Genomic DNA, 19,010 nt, shown 5'->3' on the forward strand with positions numbered 1-19,010 from the left:
TACCCATGCGACATGAACACTAAGCTTTTCCCTCCAAAAATATAGCCTAAAACTTATCTCCAAATGCAAAACTGACATTAACAAAATGCAATAATGCAATAACAGCTGAAAAAGTACTTGGGTGTGTGTTTTATTTTATATTTGCCGTTCAATAATAAAATCGCTGCTGTCTGTCCCATAGAAGAACATGACAGCCAGCGTATGTTCTGGAACTATTGGGGCTTACATGAACCATGTGACAGCCATAGCGGCGACATCAAAGAGTGTCGCAACTCTTTCCCTCTGTGGCTCTGCTAGTATCTAATGAATAGGTACTAGTATCTAAAAAATAAGTACTAGTAGCATGAAAATAGAGACTAGTCGGTTTAAATGATTAAATGTTAAAACGGCTTGCCATAATACTTATTCTTTAGACACTAGTGATTATTCTTTAGACACTTGTGCTTATTCTTTAGGTACTAATACCTTTTTAAAATATACTAGTACTTATTCATTAGATACTAATTCCTATTTATTAGATACTAGTACTTATTCCAATTGTGTCTAGTATTTCATTATACTTAACTTGCTACTAGTAACTTTTTCGACCAAAGAGATCCTGAACTTGATAGGTAGGCCTACTAGTACATTTTAAATTAGCCTTTCTGCTTAGTATGCTAATAATTAATTGAATATGAATGAACCAACAACATATAAGAGAGAGATTACACAGGAAAAGTTAATGAGATGGCATTAGAAGTGATATGAATGCAGTTGTTGTGTGATGGGCAGGGTTAGTGTAAGGTGATAGAAGACACAGTTTGTTCAGTATAAAAACTCTTATGCCTATGGAGAGTCCCCGTTCATTTTACAGCTATTTATTGTTTTCCCTTTTTATGTTTCATTGTTTGGCAGTTCTCATGTTTCTTTGATGTGATTGTTCATTCATTAGCATTGCTGAGAAAGAATGACTTACATTTTTAAGACACATCATTCTTAGAATGCTGAATTTTATTAACATTATAAGGGCAAGGTATATTTTTATCACAGTGCCATACTCATAAATAAATTCCCAAACCATAGCCATTTTTAGTCTAAAATATGATATATATCTAATATATAATTTAGTCTAAGATATCTATGACGTCATTACAGATATCTAAAATGGAGTTAGACTAGTCACAATGTATTTAATATCTCAAATCAGATTTCTTATAATTGCGGATATCTCTAAATATCATTCTGATCAAATTATAATTATGACTCGTCAAAATACATGTATGACTATCCAAAATATATATGAATAGTCAAAACATAGTTTTCTATGCTAAAACGGCTTGCCACACAGTTCTCGGCTCTGTCCGATTTGGTGAACCGGTTCGACCGGTTCAGTAAAAAGAACCGGTTCAAAAGAGCGATTCGTCATCTCTAATTAACATATTAGAACACAGCTTTGACGCAAAACTGCGCTGACTCAGTCACCCGATTCTTTCCTCAACATCTTGACAAGATCAGTCGGTGAGTAGCCTACCAGTAGTATTGAATATTCACATCTCTCATTAACATGATATTCGCGGAGAGAAGGTACATAGATGTGTTAAAACAGTAGACAATAAATACAAGTAGCCAGAGCAGATATGACTTTGGTGGTCTATAAATCATAAGAACAACAGTGTGAGATCTGAAAAGATGACGGCTCTGATGTACAGCTGTCAGGATAAATAAGTGCTATCTTATTTACTGACTCTATCTCTGAGGAGCTATAAAAGCAGAAAGACTCGGTTTCGGTTTACTTTCACTTTGTTAAGAAAGCAAAGGAGATCGGCAATGATATGCTGTCTCCCTAATAATAATACATCACAACAGCGATAATCATAAAACATGAACAAAACTATTACTCTTTGTAAACTTTGTTCAATGCGAGTTGCGTTTGCTCGAACATGACCAGTCATTTACGTCATCACGCGGGTGTGTGTGTGTGTGTGTGTGTGTTTGTGTATGGCATTCCGGTTATTTCATGTAACTTTGCAAAATGCACTCGTCTCAATGAACGTGACGTCTGCGTCTGCCAATTATTATTATTATTTATTTTTATTTTTTTTAAACTTAACAAAGATCACAGGGACACATGTATCACACACACACACACACACACACACACACACACACACACAAAAAGGAACTCGAGGTAGAGCAAGGCAATAATGTACATTTTCAAACAATATACAGTAAGAAATAGTCTACTAAAAAAGATTATTCATAAAACATTTAAAGGAATAGAAATTAAACATACAATACATGATTAAAACAAATAGAAATAAATAACATGAAACAACGAAAAAATATTTTTTGTCATTTTCAGGAAATCAGGAGGTAACTTATAATCAAACCATATATATATATATATATATAATATATATATTTTTTTTTTTGACAACAGAACAGTTTTAGCAGCTGTCTTGTTAGCTGATTAACAGAGAGAATCATGGAATAACTTTAAATCAACACAGAAAAGCCTAAACTTGGGCTTAAAATCAGTGACTTCACATTTATGGAGATGAAACTGGCCACAGAGAGTTAGCAGTTTTAATCTGTCGTCCGTCTCTTTTGACCCGGAGTCCCAAATCAAAAACAGGACATTCTTTATTTCAAATTTCTATTTAAAAAATATGAAGTTTGTTGTAAGCAGAGAAAATAAGCCAGGCTTCTCCTTTCCAGAACTCCTTCGCACAATCACATTATGAGGTCAACCTTCAGTCCAGCATTTCCATTTTGTTTACCCAAAAATTAGTTTATTTATTTAATTATTTAGTTAGTTAGGAATATGTGGATTTAGGTAATTATGTATTCTAGACCGGTTCTAGACATTAGGAGGCCCTAGGCAAAATTCATGTTGGAGGCCCCCCCACCCCCAATAAAAAACACTTGAAACAAATATGATTCCTAACCTTTTTATTTATACAACATTTAATTTTAAATTTAGTATATTTTTACTTACACAGTACTACATACAGTAAGTTTGGACAAATTACTATTTTTAATGTTTTTGAAAGAAGTCTCTTATGCTCATCAAGCCTGGATTTATTTGATCAAAAATACAGAAAAATAATATAGTGAAATATTATTAAATAATGGTTTTCTATTTTACTATACTTTAAAATATATTTCTGTGATGCAAAGCTGAATTTAGTGTCACGTGATCCTTCAGAAAACTTTAATATTCTGATTTATTATCAAATGTTAGAAATTGTGCTTAATATTTATTTTATAACCTGTGATACTTTTTTTCAGGATTTTTTTTTATTTTTAAAAAGTTGTTTTAAAAAAGTCTTCACTATCACTTTTTATATATTTAACACATCCTTGCTGAATATTCCTGTTTTTGTTTTTGTTTTTCTGTATTTTTGATCAATTAAATGCAGGCTTGTAGAGCATAATATGAAACTTTAAACATTAAAAATAGTAATGGGTCCAGACTTTTTACCGGTATACTGTATGTACATATTAGTCAAACTTTATCTAAGGTAATCTCTTTTTTGTTTAATGAAGATGTTATTGTTGTTGTTATTTTGCTGTTTTATTAAATGTATTCACAGTTCCAGAATACCACTCCAGTAGATGAACATCAGAGCTTTTATATATATTTTTTTCATAGCTGCGGTATGGGCAGGATTTCTCCCTCCCATTTAATCAATATTGACTGCAGATATTATGATATTATGTATTGCATTGTTACCTTAAATATGCTAGAGAAAGACACGATCGCTACTGAGCAGAATTTTTATTTAATTTTAAACTCATCAGCAGAATGTAGAAGATAGACCCATAGATATGAGATCCTTTATTTGAAACATTTAAACATGCTGTAGTGTGTTGGCTTTTTAGCTTTGAATACAAACGTCTTGTCTTTTACTTTTGTAGCTTTTTTACTAGTCAGCTCCCGACGCGATGTTATTCCTTGTACGCGCAAATTCAAAGCGTCGCGTCTGGGCACGTTAATGACGCTCGCGCTCTTTTAAACTCGTAATAAAGCGGTGAATGATTTTTCCAGAAATGACGCTGATCTACAGTACAAGTTTATATTTAGAATACATTGCAATCACTCCAAAATAGATGACGACAACTCACACACCTGCATTACGAGCTGTGCTTCTTTGAGTGCCTATAGGCTTTTGCTTCGCAGCACCTGATGGATGCGTTCGTTACACAAACGTTCAGAAGCCGGCACCCGCTTTGAAACGGAAACATTAATTGGTTTAACTGCAGATGAGTGACAATTCAACAATATCCAATGAACAATGAGGCTAGTATTTATGCCCGTCTTGACTGGTGGACTATATATATAGGGGATGTTACGGTTATGGAGGCCCCTCCTCATAGCCCGAGGCCCTAGGCAATCGCCTGCTCTGCCTATAGCTAGCAGCGGCCCTGCTGCCAACACACACTTCAGTACAATCAACTTGTAAAAGTGCATGTACCATTATATGACCCCTTTAAAAAGCAAACACGGTTAGCAAAATAGCTTGTTCCGCTCAGTGCTAGCTGTTAGCCGGTCATCGCGGTCGTAGTTACCCTCAGTGAAGTGCCGCACAAAACCTTTTCCGGCCTTGGTCAGCCCATCCAGCTTAGGTGTAGATCTTCCTTCTGAAATGAGCTGTTTCTCCTCTCCAAACGAACGCCTTGAAAAAGGCACACGAAGGAGACCGAAAGCAGGATCGATAAGAGGTGTGAAGGCAGCGGCCATAGCTCACAACCCGCCAGAATCTCTAACGGTTGATGACATCAGCGGGGGCTAGCGCCGACACATCGCGGGGTCCCTCATCACTGCGCATACTACCAGTGCTGGTCCACGGAGCTGTGGTGCGTTTAGATGACTTATGGAGAATCCAGCTCAGCCTCACAAAAATGAATCATATTCTCTCTGGAAATATAATCGTAAAAATGAAAAAAAAATTTAAATACATTTTTGGATTTTGACAGGGCCATATGGAAAATCCAGCTCAGCCTCACAAAAATGAAAAGAAAAAAATATATATATGTATATATATATATAATTTAGGTTTTGACAGGGCCAGCAGCCCACCTCTGTTTATGTATTGCTTTTACAGCTTTCGTCCTCCACATGTAACAGAACTACCAGTAAAAATACAACTCATGATGGCAGGGTAGCCTAACTCAACATGTGAATGAAACACGGCCATCCGACGTGCGGAGCCAGGACTGTGTGTTATGCGTGATAATTAAGTCATATTACACTAGTAAAACCTTCGTAACTGCAATTAAACAATAGGCTGAATACATTAAATGTTCAACAGGTTAACTCATATCTGCTGAACATTTGGAATATAAATATTTGTCTGGGAGCTTGTTTTTGTGTGATAGACTACAGGCTCTGTACTAAATTTAACAATAATTATAACACTAAATATTAAATTTAAATAACAATTTATAAATAACCAGCTTTTCAAAATAACAGTTGCAATGTGCAATTTTAACAAACTATACAAATATTTAAAAATATTTGTGCTAAAAAGTGCAAAACAACATAACAACTGAAACAACAGCTGAATTGTACCCCAAATGCCGGATGAACGTTTTTTATATTTCTTTTTCCCAGATAAATAATGTTGTAGAATGATGACATTCAACCACCAGAGGCCGCTGTTCGGACGCATCACACGATTCGGAGGCTTATATCACATATTTAAAGATTGGGCGTGTGTTGCTCAGGCGGCCGCCTTAGTTCCTGCGGGAAACCTACACAGAAGATAATAATAATAAGAAGAAAATAGCCCATTATGTCTGATAACCGTAATTATACAGCTACAATCTGCACACACAATAACTATTAGGCTATAAACACAGAACAGTGTATGTCCTATAAACCAACTTTAGGCTACTGTAGTCCGTCGTTCGTTTGTTTATTTATTTAGCCCTATTTATTTATTAATTTGTGTAACAGCAGCATAATAAACCAATGAGCCGCGTTTCGTTTGTCACCTGCTATTGTTTGGGTTTTCAGCATATTTTTATTCCAAATGTTCAGCAGATATGAGTTAGCCTATTGAACATTTAATGAATTCAGCCTATTGTTTAATTGCAGTTACGAAGGTTTTACTAGTGTAATATGTCTTCTTTATCACGCATAACACACAGTCCTGGCTCCGCACGTCGGATGGCCGTGTTTCATTCACATGTTGAGTTAGGCTACCCTGCCATCATGAGTTGTATTTTTACTGGTAGTTCTGTTACATGTGGAGGACGAAACCTGTAAAAGCAATACATAAATACACAAATTAATGAATGCATAAATAAGTCCACAAAAAATATCTACATAAATAAATATATACAAAATGTACAAATACATAATCACCTAAATCCACATATTTCTAACTAAATAAATATATAAATAATTAAATAAATAAAACTAATTTTGGGGGAAACAGAATATGCTGGACTGAAAGTTGCCCTCATCATAATGCACAAAATGTACAAATACATAATCACCTAAATCCACATATTTCTAACTAAGAATGTCTAAGTTGCCCTCATCATAATGTGACTGTGCGAAGGAGTCCTGGACAGAAGAAGCCTGGCTTATTTCCGCTGCTTACAGATTTAAAGATGCTTTAAAGATGAACCGTGCAGCTCTACTCTTATCTCTCTCTCAGCATATAATTAGTGTAGACATAATCACTAATTTAGTCATTTCGCAGGCGTCCGATGTAGCAAAAATGTGAAAAGCAGCCTATGATGGCAGAGCTTTCAGCTTATAGCGGAGAGTGGAGCGCTACTGAGTGCTAATGGGGATTTCTGTCTAGATATGTAATACACATTTTGCAAAAGAAAACCTCAAAAAGGTTCATTATAATTATTTCAGACCAGTGCTTCTTCTGGGAGACCAGCGCTAAATTCATCGCCTAGCTTAGCGCCATCTGCTGTTTTGGGAGAGGAAGCTGCTCAACTGCATTTGTGTCAAATCAAGCCGAGAGATCTCATAAAAGCCAAGTGTATACTATATACACTGTATACTGTATACTATGTATGTAAATATATACTGCTAAACAAGCAGCACATTGACTACTCTAAAATATATCCAAGTTTAACTTCTATAGTATTGTCCCTTGAGAAGATATACTAAAATATTTGGTGAAATGTGAGGGGTGTACTCACTTTCGTGAGATACTGTGTATATTATACATTATAAGAGTTTGGCCCTCATTAGGCCCATTCCTTGTTCTTCCCTATATGAAGCCCGTCACTGACTGGCTCGCCGTTCATCTGTCTCTGCTGTGTAGCTGCACTGCGTTTTGAAGATATGGCTTCAATATTCTCGAGAAAAGGAGTTTTCCCATAGCGTAAGCTAACCTTAAGCAATACGAGAGACCTCTCGAAAGGAAACCGAGGTTACGCCAGTAACCGAGACGTTCTCTTTCAAGTCTTGCACTTCAACAGACTAACTCACACAAAAATCATACCATCATGTCCGTCTTGATGAGTATCCTAGCAGACATAATCTGTTATGCCTTATGTGAACTATATAAAATATATATATATATAAATATGCACAATATAAAAACTCAATCTGGCAAACTATTCCATAGTTGTGGAGCCCTCAGTGCAAACGGTCTATCCCCTTTAGGCACACATCCAGTCACTGGAACAGCCGGCAGCTTATTAAAAGAAGATCTAAGACATCTCCCTGATTCACAAGGTTTCAGGAGCTCATTTAAAGCTTTACATGTCAACAATACAATTTTAAAAGCGATCCTTAAATAAACAGTTAACCAATGCAAAGAAGCTAAAACAGGTGTAATAAGATGAAATAACTTTATTCTTGTCAGTAATCTGGCTGCAGCATTCTGCACTAATTGTAAACACGATACAGTGCGATGGTTCAAAGAAGAGAAAAAAGCATTACAATAATCAAGGCTGGAAGAAGTTTCTCTGTATCATTAAAATTCAAAAACCGCCTCACCTTGGAAATGTTTCTTAATGATAAAAACATGACTTCTTGATATGACATTCAAAATTTTTATTGGAATCAAAATAAGTATTCAGTAGTTTTCAGTAATGTTAGACCTGCCTGTAAAACATGAAAAGCACTGTTTATTTTATTAGTATCTTTGCTCTTTTGTATGTGTTTGTGCTGTTGCTTGTAGTTAGATTATTTGTTCTTAGCCATTTGAACCGTTGCACCTCTACCAGACACACTATAGCAACGAGGCAGCGACTCCAGGAGCCAGAGGCTCGGCACAGAGATGCACCAGAGTCAGCCAACATCATTTAGTTAGTACATTGTCCCATCTTTGTTATATGCAGGCGACTTACAATACCAAAGTAACAGTTTCTAACCCTTAACCCATATAACATGCTTTAAGTCATGAACTACATTACCCAAAATGCACCGCAGATGAACTGGCGCGCATTTCAGTCTGTGCAGCACCGAATTAACCACTCGTGTCATCAAACGGAATGAAATGAAACTAAGATCAATATTAACAAGCTTGATGAATGAACATAGGACATACACTGATACTTCAGATACTGTACCTCTTCTAGCAAATACGACACAATCACGTTTAAAGCGAGACAGTTTATGCAACATATTAAACCTTTAATTTAACACACAACAGGATCAACAACAGTATTACCACCATATTTTGTTCTGATTTCATGTTCTTTAATATGCTCTATGAGCTTGTCTGAGTTGATCATTAACAGAGACACATACCTCTCTGCCCCTGAAACTGCAGACGTCCCCAGCTGGAGAAACTGTGCAGTTCAGAGTGGAGTCCCAGCAGGAGAAAGCAGATTCTGGCGCTGAGGAACAGTGGACTATCATCAGCACCGCTGAGGACGAGTTTACTCTGACTGGATTGGAGTCTGGAAAGCAGTACTTGATCCGCTACAGGATAGTGGGTAAAGTGTGAGTGAGTGAAGCCAGTGACACTATACCGTCTTCAGGTAAGTGTATTATGCAAAAAAAATGCATTAATCTCTATTTACTTCATTCACACAGTCAATGTTTGTACTGACATATTTCCTAACAGGTGTTTCTATTAATAAATGTGTAACATTTTGTAAAGTTTCCCATTTTACTGTATATACTGTATATTAACATATTTCCTTTGTTCATGCTGTTACAAATAGTCCTTAAAGACGTTGAGTATATTATGCAGTTAATGTCAAATGTAGGCTACTATTCTTATGTCAGGGTTGGAGTGATGAATGGAGCGAGGACTCAATATTACAGAAGAATAGGCTTTAATTAACTATAAAAATAAAACAGAACACAAACAAAAACTAACCCGAGGGGAAAAGCATGACTGACTTTTTCTGGAAAACACACAGAGGGAGTTTTGACAGGTAGACATTCGACGACGATCTGGCACAGGACTGCAAACACAAGGAGAATAAATAGTGAGAAAACAAGGCAGGTAACAAGGGAGGACAGGTAAGACAAATGAACCAATAATCAGGTGACAAGATGAGCGGGGTTAGACAATCGACAGGAGAGCACAAGGACACATACATGACAAGCCATGTGCTCTCAACAAACATGACTAAAACACAAGCACATGGCCAGTAAAAACAAATCACAAGCCATGTGTTCACACAAAATGAGACACGAACACGTAGCCAATGAGCACTCTCACAGACTGCGTTCACACGAAACACGAACACACAGCCAATGAGCACTCTCACAGACGGACTGTGTTACTTTTGTTTGACGTACATGGCAATCAGAGTTTTTAAATTCCAATTGACGCGTTCAGTGAGGTTTGACTGAGGATGGTATGCGAAGGTCAGTTTTTGTGTTACTTGCCACTGCTTACATAATTGGGCCAAGAGGTTTGAGGTGAATTGTGTACCTCTGTCAGACGCGATGAAGGCTGGTGTTCCCCATCTTGTGCAAATATACTCTGTAAGAATTTGCACAATGGTTGTAGCCTTAGCAGCTCTCATGGGGAAAACCTCTACCCATTTAGTGAAATAGTCCACTATTCTGGCGGGTGCTTCGTGGAAATGGTCCCATGATGTGACTATGGGCACACTTGTAGGTCCCATGATGTGACTATGGGCACACTTGTAGCCCCCCTGCAGGTTTTAAGTTAGCGGGCTTATGCTGTTGACATTTCTCACACTTTTTGCAGTGCTGCCATACATCAGTACGTATCGATGGCCAATAAGCAAATTCTAAAAGTCGCAAAGGAGTTTTAAATTTACCCAAGTGACCACTCAGAGGGCTGTCATGTGCAAGTCAAAATTACTTCCTTCAATTTTGACTACAAATTGAAATCTTTGGCCTTCTTTAGAGTCTGGAACATTCCTAAATAAAACTTCATTTTTAAAGACGTAGTGCGTTCTCATAAGATCTTTGGTTTGCTGGCTCTTGGCTTTAACCATGATCTCTTGGTACTCTGGGTCTTTTTTTCTGTTCATCCCCGATTTGAGACAAGTCCAACGGCAGATCACAAGTGACAGAAGTAAAACCACGCTTAGCTGGTGTGTGAAACAACACAGCCGGTGATTCAGCCGCATCTCTCCTGGTCTGATCATCTTTCCAGTCTGGATGAGGGTTTTGGATGTTGGAAAAGCCAGACTAAGGATGCGTGATCAGTGATCACCTCAAAAGCTCTGCCTTCTAGGTAATGGTGCCACTTCTCTACAACCCATACTACTGCTAGACATTACTTTTCTGATGCGGAATAGGATTTCTTCAGCACCTCTGAGCACTCTCTCTTGTCCATCCACTTCCTGTGTTAATACAGCTCCTTAGCCCCCATCACTTGCATTGGTCTGTACTTAGTTAGGTGTACTTAAAACAGGTGCTCTGGTGAGTTCATCTTTGATGAGGTTAAATGAACGTCGGCAGTCGTCTGTCCACTTCTTTCCTCTTCAGTGCGTGTAAGGGTGCTGTTTTAGTGGAGAAGGTGGAAATAAACCGATGGTACCAAGCCGCAAGGCCTAGAAATCGTTGTACCTGTTATAAGGACTTGGGAGTTGGGAATGTTCTGATTGCATCCACCTTGTCTGAATTCACCTTGACTCCGTCCACTGTGATGGTATGGCCTAAATAGTCAAGCAAAGAACATATGAACTTACACTTCTTGAGGTTAAGAGTGAGACCGGCCTTGTGCAGACTATGAAACGTGTGTTTGGATGTCTGGGGAGTACACAATAATGTAATTGATATAGATCATGCAACATTTGTTCTTGTGCTCTCTGAGAACTTGCTCCATCAGCCGTTGGAAAGATGCTGCTGCATTTTTAAGGCCAACTGGAAGACACAAGAATTCATATAGCCCTGAAGCGGTAATGAAAGTTGTCTTTTCCATACTTGCAGAATCCATTTCAAATTGCCATTATCCGCTCTTTAAGTCCAACGTGCTGATCACCATGGCTCCTTTGAGAATATCAAGAATATCCGTGATCTGAGGCATCGGATACTTGTCGAGGTGAGGTTTTGCGTTAAGGCCACGGTCATCAATGCATAACCGGGATCCTCCATCTTTCTTTTTTTTGTTAACAACTGTTTATTAAGTTTTCTTTTTTAAAGCCAAGAAAAACAAAAATACAACGCAAAAATCTAGAACCCATCCCCCATCCCACCCCTGGTAGACTTCAAGAAAATACAAATCAAATACAAACATAGAATGTAGACCCAAAAAAACAATAATAAAACAAATAAAAAAATAAAATTACATAGATGTTAAAAAGGTTGACACAATATCAAAAGCAGCATGCCATAAATTCACAGTCTTAACATTGGATCCATGCATACGAGAGGTTGAGAGTTCCATTGATATAATGTCCAGCCAAGATACCATCCATGTTCTTCTGTCCATTGTGTGAGGAGGATTCCAGCGGTTAACTAACATTTTTTTTGCCGCTGTGAGAGCAGTTAACAGTAAATATCTTTGTTGAATGGATAAGGTAAGGTCCCTAAAATCGTTCAAGAAAAAACTATGTGGGGTCAAAGAAATATCAGTGTCCAACAGATATGATAAGTCCTGTGAGAGTTGGGTCCAGAAAGATGAGAGAGAGGGACAGTCCCAAAAGAAGTGCAAGTACGTGCCTAGAGATCCTTGAGAACAAAGATTACACTTGGGAGAGGAGGATAGATTCATATAGAAACGTTTCATAGGAGTCAAGTGAACCCTATGTAGTAATTTCCAGTGTATCATTTGATGATTGGGGTTCCTTGAAGACAGCTTAAACATCCTCTATACCTGATCCGAAAATAAAACATGCACATCTTCATTAAGATCCTTGGCCCAAACAGTTGTAATAGATAAGGGTTTGTATGAATGCTCAAGAAGATACTGATAAATAACTGAAACAGAAGAGGGAGATCTCTCAGAAGGAAGGATTAATTTACGCAGTGGGTGAATAGGTAAATGAGAGTCCCAAGGCACCCCATATGCCCGAAGGGCCGATCTTATTCGCAAATACATATAAAAAGATGTACCTTGTAGATTATATTGAGCTTTAATGTTCTGAAATGATTTTAGACCCATATCATCATAGATCTCTCCCAAAGTGTTTACTTTTTTTGTTGTCCATTGTGGACAATGAAAAGGGGCCTTGCCAGACAAAAGATTGTTATTAGATCCTCCATCTTTCTTATCTACGACCACCTCAGGTGAAGTCCACGGACACGAAGAAGGTTTAATGATTTTTAGTTGAAGCAACTCCTTAATCTGTTCTTCAATAAAATCATTTTTAGCTCTAGAAACTCTGTATGGTCTCTTTCTTAAAGGGAGTTCATCAATTGTTTCAATCTCGTGCTTAATGAAGTTCGTACAACCTAGCCTATGGGTACATACTGAAGGCCAATCACACATGATAGGTTTCAATTGATTCTTTACTTGGTTGAAGCATGTGAGTTTTCCACTGCTTGGTCGATCAGCTTCGACTTTTCCTCATCGTGAATCATTCCGCCTTTTCCTTGTGCAGCATAAAATTGGACAGCAGCGTGCTCGTGCATTTTATTAAAACACATAGGATGACTAGAGTTAGCATCAGGCAAGTATATACGTGAAACATTCAAATCGATAGATAGTTTGGCTTCTTGGAGGAAATCCAATCCCAAGATGACAGGAACAGACAAGTTTTCATCGTCCATCACATAAAATGTGACTTTACGTTTCACTCCGTATATATTTCACGTTCCCAGAGTACTTTACCCTGAGTTTTCTGACTCTGGCCATTAGCGAGCATGAACGTTTGAGCGCTTCTGGTCAGTTGCTCATCCCTCTCCCTCAATCTCTGCCATACTTTTTGCTGCAACAAAAAAAGTGCTTCCTGTATCAATTACAGCATTGAAGTCGAATGAATGAAAATTATAGGAGCTTATAGTACATTGTTCCACTGAGAGCTAAAAGTGGGATCAATGAAGATGAGGCGATTAGGTTGACCATTCCCACCTGAAGATTTGTTCTTCTGCTCCTCATCTTTTCCTTGACTCAGTCTTCTCTTGCTCTCTGCCCAGTCCTTCTCTATTTGCGTGTCGAGACAAACCAGATCATCAACTGTTTTTACTGTTCCCCTCAACAGTGAAGCCAAGCGAGGATTGCAGTTTCTCAGCGTTGCATGCACTAGTTCATTTTCACACATTATAGGATTAATCTTTAGTGACATCTCTCTGTAGTTGAAAGCAAAGTCTCTTATACTTTCATTAACTCTTTTTCTGTAATTTGAAGCAGCAACTTCTGAGCAGCAACTTCATTGTGATCTTCATTCAAAAACAAAAAAAGGAACTTCTCTTTGAAAAAGGACCAATCTCTAATATTTTGCTTCTCTGCTCTCCACCAACTCTTAGCGGTCCCTTTCAGACTCACGGATAACGCCGCTAACAACGCTTCGTGATGCTGAGGTCTCAATTCGTTAAACTCTTCAAAACGATCAATGAAATCAATAGGGTCTTTTGAATCAAAATTTCGAAACGTAGGCAATTCAAGTTTAACAGTAGGGAGGGGAGATGATGAAGAAAGATACAGTATGTTATGCTTTAAAGATATGCAATCTTGGATGGTGCTTGAGACTGCTGGAATGTGCGGGAGTGGACATGATGGGTTTAATAGCTTTGAATTGTTGCTCTAGCTGTTTATCTCGCTGCTTTAAACAATCCACAATGCTCTGACTCAATTCATCAACTCTGGCATAACATTGCTGTTTAACACGATCCAGCTCTCTCTGTAAACCGTAGTTAATCCTGTCTTCCCATGCTCTTAACTTCGTGTTCTTTGTTTCTGTGGTGACAAGTTTGCTGACTCTGTGCTCAAGATCAACCAGATGCTCTTCGATACTACACATGCGTTTGGCATCTTCCTCACTGCAGGTCATCTTCATAAAACAGGTGGAGGAGGGGGTAATGGGAAGTCGCCAGGTCTAAGGGGTCTAATGCTCACCCCTCTGCTCCGGGAACACCTCTCTTTCTTCCTCTGAATCTAAATTCTACTCACTAAAGGTATCTACGAGATTCGTTACGTAATATAATTGCCCCAAAAATAAACAATATAAGCAAACAAGCAGTCTTTGTCTCTGTGTAAATGAGACGATATAACAACTTGAACTTATCAACAATGTCCTGACTTTAGATTAGCTGAACTGATGATGGTGACGAGATGAGTATAAATCCGCAAGGTTGTTTGACAGCGACGCAGTGATATAATCCGATAATCCAGTGTGTGAGAGGTGAAGATAGTCAATGGCGTTTGGTGCCTCGCTACAGCGTGGTAATACCCAGATCCATACTTCTCACTTCTCGCTTCCCTGAGACGTATAGTGGATCCAGACGGTGCTCATATAATGAACATAGCCAGACGGTGCTCATATAATGAACATAGTAATGTAAAACAACAAGACTGTTATGGTCCAATAGTGATATGAGTGAACTGATATATATGAAGAAAAGTCCTTTCTACAAAAGAAAGCGAAATAGCTAACATCAGTCATTATTCATTACAAATACACTAAGACATTAGCATAGTCAGCCAATACTCACGTTTGAGCATAAACTCCACGAGTCCTCAAAACAGGACTTCAAATGAGTAGGCAGGTAGCATTAGTTCAACCAGAGAATGTCTAATAAGGGGAGAACTTCCACTCTCAGTAAACTTCCGGCTTCTGAACTGGTTGCAGTTCCACTCTGGCTCCACATGAGGGCGCTCACAGGACGAGTGCAGAATGAATGGAGGTCTATGGCGCTATACGCCTCAAAATCCACTTTTCCCAGGATATAATTTTTTGTCTAGTAATTTGAATGTTGTATTCGAAAGGAGATGCAAAGAAATTACACATTGCTGGCTGTTAGATTTTTTAGAGTCACTTATTTGCTTTAAAAAGTCTTTTGAAATGTCCATGACGTCACACACATCGTACGACCAGAGATACTGCTTTACGGCAATCCTTCAGTCACTTTGGTGCCTTCGCGCTCTGCACTTTCTTTTCTCTCGAGGCATCGACAGCACAGCTGACACAGGTAAACACACGTGCTAGAAGAGTTTTTGGTTTGTTTGTTTCTGGTCCCGCTTCGGATGCCACGATGCCATCAAGCGGTATCTCTGGTCGTAATCAGTCCTTCACTGACCAATCAGCGTTCATTAGCAGAATGCTAGTGTACTCGTAGGACAGAAGTACTCGTTCATTCAACTTTCGACCTATAACCCATGTTGAACTTGCAAAACCTACAATCAAATCTGAGATTTCTCAACGGCAATCGGGTGAAAGAGACAAATTTAGCCGTCTAGCCCCATAGACTCCCATTCAGTCTGCACTCATGGGCGATCGCCCCCAGTGGAACTCTGGTGGAACTACAACCAAAATTCGGTACAATAGACTTAATAGGGAGTGGCCAGGCTCTCCGTAGACGGGCTCTGGTTTAACCATGTGTTTCCCTCTACCAAATGAACTGACTTGTTCGTGGATTACCAGGCTTATACCCGGTAGCCACCATGCACTAGCACCCTCAAACGGCTCCTAGTGGTATTACACTTAACCCCAGATACCTCTTTTTAGGCCAGTGATCTCAAACTCAATTCCTGGAGGGCCACAGCTCTGCACAGTTTTGCTCCAACCCTAATCAAACGCACCTGATCCAGCTAATCAAGGTCTTCAGGATTACTAGAAACTTCCTTGCAGGTGTGAGTTGGAGCTGGTTGGAGCTAACTGTGCAGAGCTGTGGCCCTCCAGGAATTGAGTTTGAGATCACTGCTTTAGGCAATAGCCTGTGAAAATACAATAATAAAAACCAGGTAACGTTTAGACCGTTACAATGGTGACATGTCAATATTATCAAACCCTCAATAGTGATTGTGTTAGGATTTGGGCTCTGTAAATAATGCTGGAGGATTTCTGCATGTGTTAGCAATGGATGCAGGATCATTTTCTCTTGACATGATAATCACACTCTTTATGTCTGTTGATTTCCACAGTCATGGCTCCCAAGACCAGGAGTGACTTCCTTCAATGTAAGTCAGAAAACAAGCATAGAAACTCACTGTGTGTGTTCATGTTCTTCCGGTAGAAGCTGAAAGAAATCTTGACGGAAGAGTTTTAGAGTTGATCATGTGAATGATGATTAAACTGCACTGAGACACTGCTGATATATTGAACATGAAGAGTTCAGCTACATTAAAATATCAGATTCATAATTCCTGATTGTGATGTTTTATCTCCATCAGATTCCCATCAGCTCACTCTGGATCTGAACACAGTGAATAAACACCTCCGTCTGTCTGAGGAGAACAGAGTGATTACTGGCAACTTCACAGAGCTTCAGTCGTATCCTGATCATCCAGACAGATTTGATTGTTATGAGCAGGTGTTGTGTAGTGAGAGTGTGTGTGAACGCTCTTACTGGGAGATTGAGTGGCGTGGTGGTGTGTCGATATCAGTGTCATATAAGGGCATCAGCAGGAAGGGATGGGGTGATAAGTGTGGGTTTGGATTTAATGATCAGTCCTGGAGTTTGGACTGCACTCCCTCCGGTTACTCATTCATACACAATAACACAGAGACTAAACTCCCTGCAGTGCCCAGTCGTAGAATAGGAGTGTATGTGGATCACAGTGCAGGAAAACTGTCCTTCTACAGCGTCAGCGGAGACAAAATGAGCCTGATCCACAGAGTCCAGACCACATTCACTCAGCCGCTCTATCCGGGGTTTTATGTTTTTCTTGGATCATCAGTGAAACTGTGTTGATGGATCTGAATAAACTGTAGAGAGATTCTAGTGTTGATGGAGATCAGCTTCCTTTAGTTTTATAACAGAATCACATCTATCATTTATAATTTATGTAGAATTGGGATACTTTACTTTGATTTTGCACGCACAAATTCCCTAAAGCAAGATTAGCTTTGCAAACAACACTCAAAGTCCTGATTTCCTTCTGCCTAGCGCCCTCTGCCGGACTGGCTATACTTTTCTAAATTTATGCTTGCAATTTAACCCTCTGGGTTCTAAGGTGTTTTTGGGCTCCTTGAGATGTTTTGACATGCCCTGACATTTGTGCTTTTTTCAGCTGCTTATAAACATATTAATGGCAAAGTTGTAATTACACTCTATTTAGCACAAACAGGGCTACCATAATATGTGAGCACCGTGTATGTACATGTTTGTATTTTTGAGAGAATAATGTTTATGCATGGTTATAAAAAAAAAAGTTTTTGAAATAAAGCCACAAAACACATACTAAATATGTGTCCACCAGACTTCTGACTAATGGATGTTGTCGCCTAGAGTTTTTGCTTCAAAATGATCTGAAAATCATCCTGCCTAATTAGACTAGACGGATTTCAGAAAAATGGCCTTCTATAAGAAGTGAGGAGCATTTATGGGTTATGGGTACAAGTCGGAACCGGCCTACCTTACATATTTCAAGGGTGCTGAGTCCCAAAAAAAAAAATGGTACCCAAGCGAAATTTTGAGTTTTTTACCTTCTAATTTGCATATCAAAATGGCCGCCAAATTGCCTATCGTGCTCAGTCGTTGGACCATTTTCCCCTAGTTTTTTTTGTAAGTAGGCAATCAAGATGAGGAAATTAAGTTTCTAGATCGATAGTCAAGGGTCAGAGCAAAGATATAATGGAGGCTCACTGCCTTTTTTATGTATATGTATATATATGCAAAATACCAACTTTTAAGGTGAAATTAAGCATTATTTGTGTAATTTTTTAAGGCCGACATACATATTCAATCAATATCACTCTTAAATGTTCCCAGTGTATATATGATATGTGATGTATTCCATATTACATAATAACTAAGAAAAACACCATTGCAAGTTGTCTGAGATTTCATTTTTTTATGCAAATTAAGCATTTGTTCTCTAAATTCTAAGATGGGAAAAACCCAGGTGAATAGGGAAAAATATTCAAAAAGAGACCACCATGAAACTTCCCTAAATCATTCACATAAAACAATACATTGATTTAAATTTTGTAAGAAATTATTATTATTTTTTTTTAAAATTTGAAAAGGCAACATGCGTGGGGCGTGAATGATCATGATTAATGCTGTGATTCACACCTGAGAAGACAATGACCCGCATAATGAGCCTTTCATTCAGGTGTGTCACTGAGAGTACCACAAGTAAAGAATGCGAGGACAAAAGAAATAGCAAACAGCAAAATAGCAAACCCTGCCTCCTGCTGCTGAAACAAACACGATGAGTCATGTCATCTCCTCTTATTGTCACCTGCACCTCATGTAACATGTATAGCATAGCCTTCTCCATCAGCACAGGAGCACAGGACTGAATGGGTCATGTGGAACAGCAGTGACAGACCTGCTCCGCGTGAGCCCTGATTTCTGCTCAACAGTTGGGGGCGGACCAGGAGACTCGAGCAGAGCACTGGAAGGGCCAGCAACAGTGTTGGGTTGGTAGATATTCCCAATTCCGTCGGTCGGCCCGACGTACGTAAAACATGACCGTCTAAAGGGAACGTCTCGGTTACATATGTAACCCTTGTTCCCTGAAACACGCATACCTATTGACTGAACTCGTAGTAAGTATGTGCGT

At 38.7% G+C, this 19,010-nt stretch overlaps 1 protein-coding gene across 5 annotated transcripts; it reads left to right on the forward strand.

Moving 5' to 3' along the window:
• Positions 1–1,381: 1,381 nt before the first annotated feature.
• LOC311291912 (tripartite motif-containing protein 16-like protein) lies at positions 1,382–17,700 on the forward strand. Of its 5 annotated transcripts, none has more exons than XM_084411269.1 (5): positions 1,382–1,497; positions 8,736–8,946; positions 14,251–14,455; positions 16,422–16,457; positions 16,671–17,700. In XM_084411269.1, exons 4-5 carry the CDS (start codon positions 16,424–16,426, stop codon positions 17,189–17,191), a joined length of 555 nt encoding a protein of 184 aa, XP_084267395.1. In that variant the 5' UTR covers positions 1,382–1,497; positions 8,736–8,946; positions 14,251–14,455; positions 16,422–16,423; the 3' UTR covers positions 17,192–17,700. The 5 variants fall into 5 exon arrangements, with proteins under 5 accessions (XP_084267395.1, XP_084267394.1, XP_084267393.1 ...); XM_084411268.1 differs by having other exon boundaries at positions 14,327–14,455; XM_084411267.1 differs by lacking the exon at positions 14,251–14,455.
• Positions 17,701–19,010: the final 1,310 nt, after the last annotated feature.

Source organism: Rutilus rutilus (genome assembly GCF_951802725.1).
Source record: "Rutilus rutilus genome assembly, chromosome: 6".
Taxonomy (NCBI): domain Eukaryota; kingdom Metazoa; phylum Chordata; class Actinopteri; order Cypriniformes; family Leuciscidae; genus Rutilus; species Rutilus rutilus.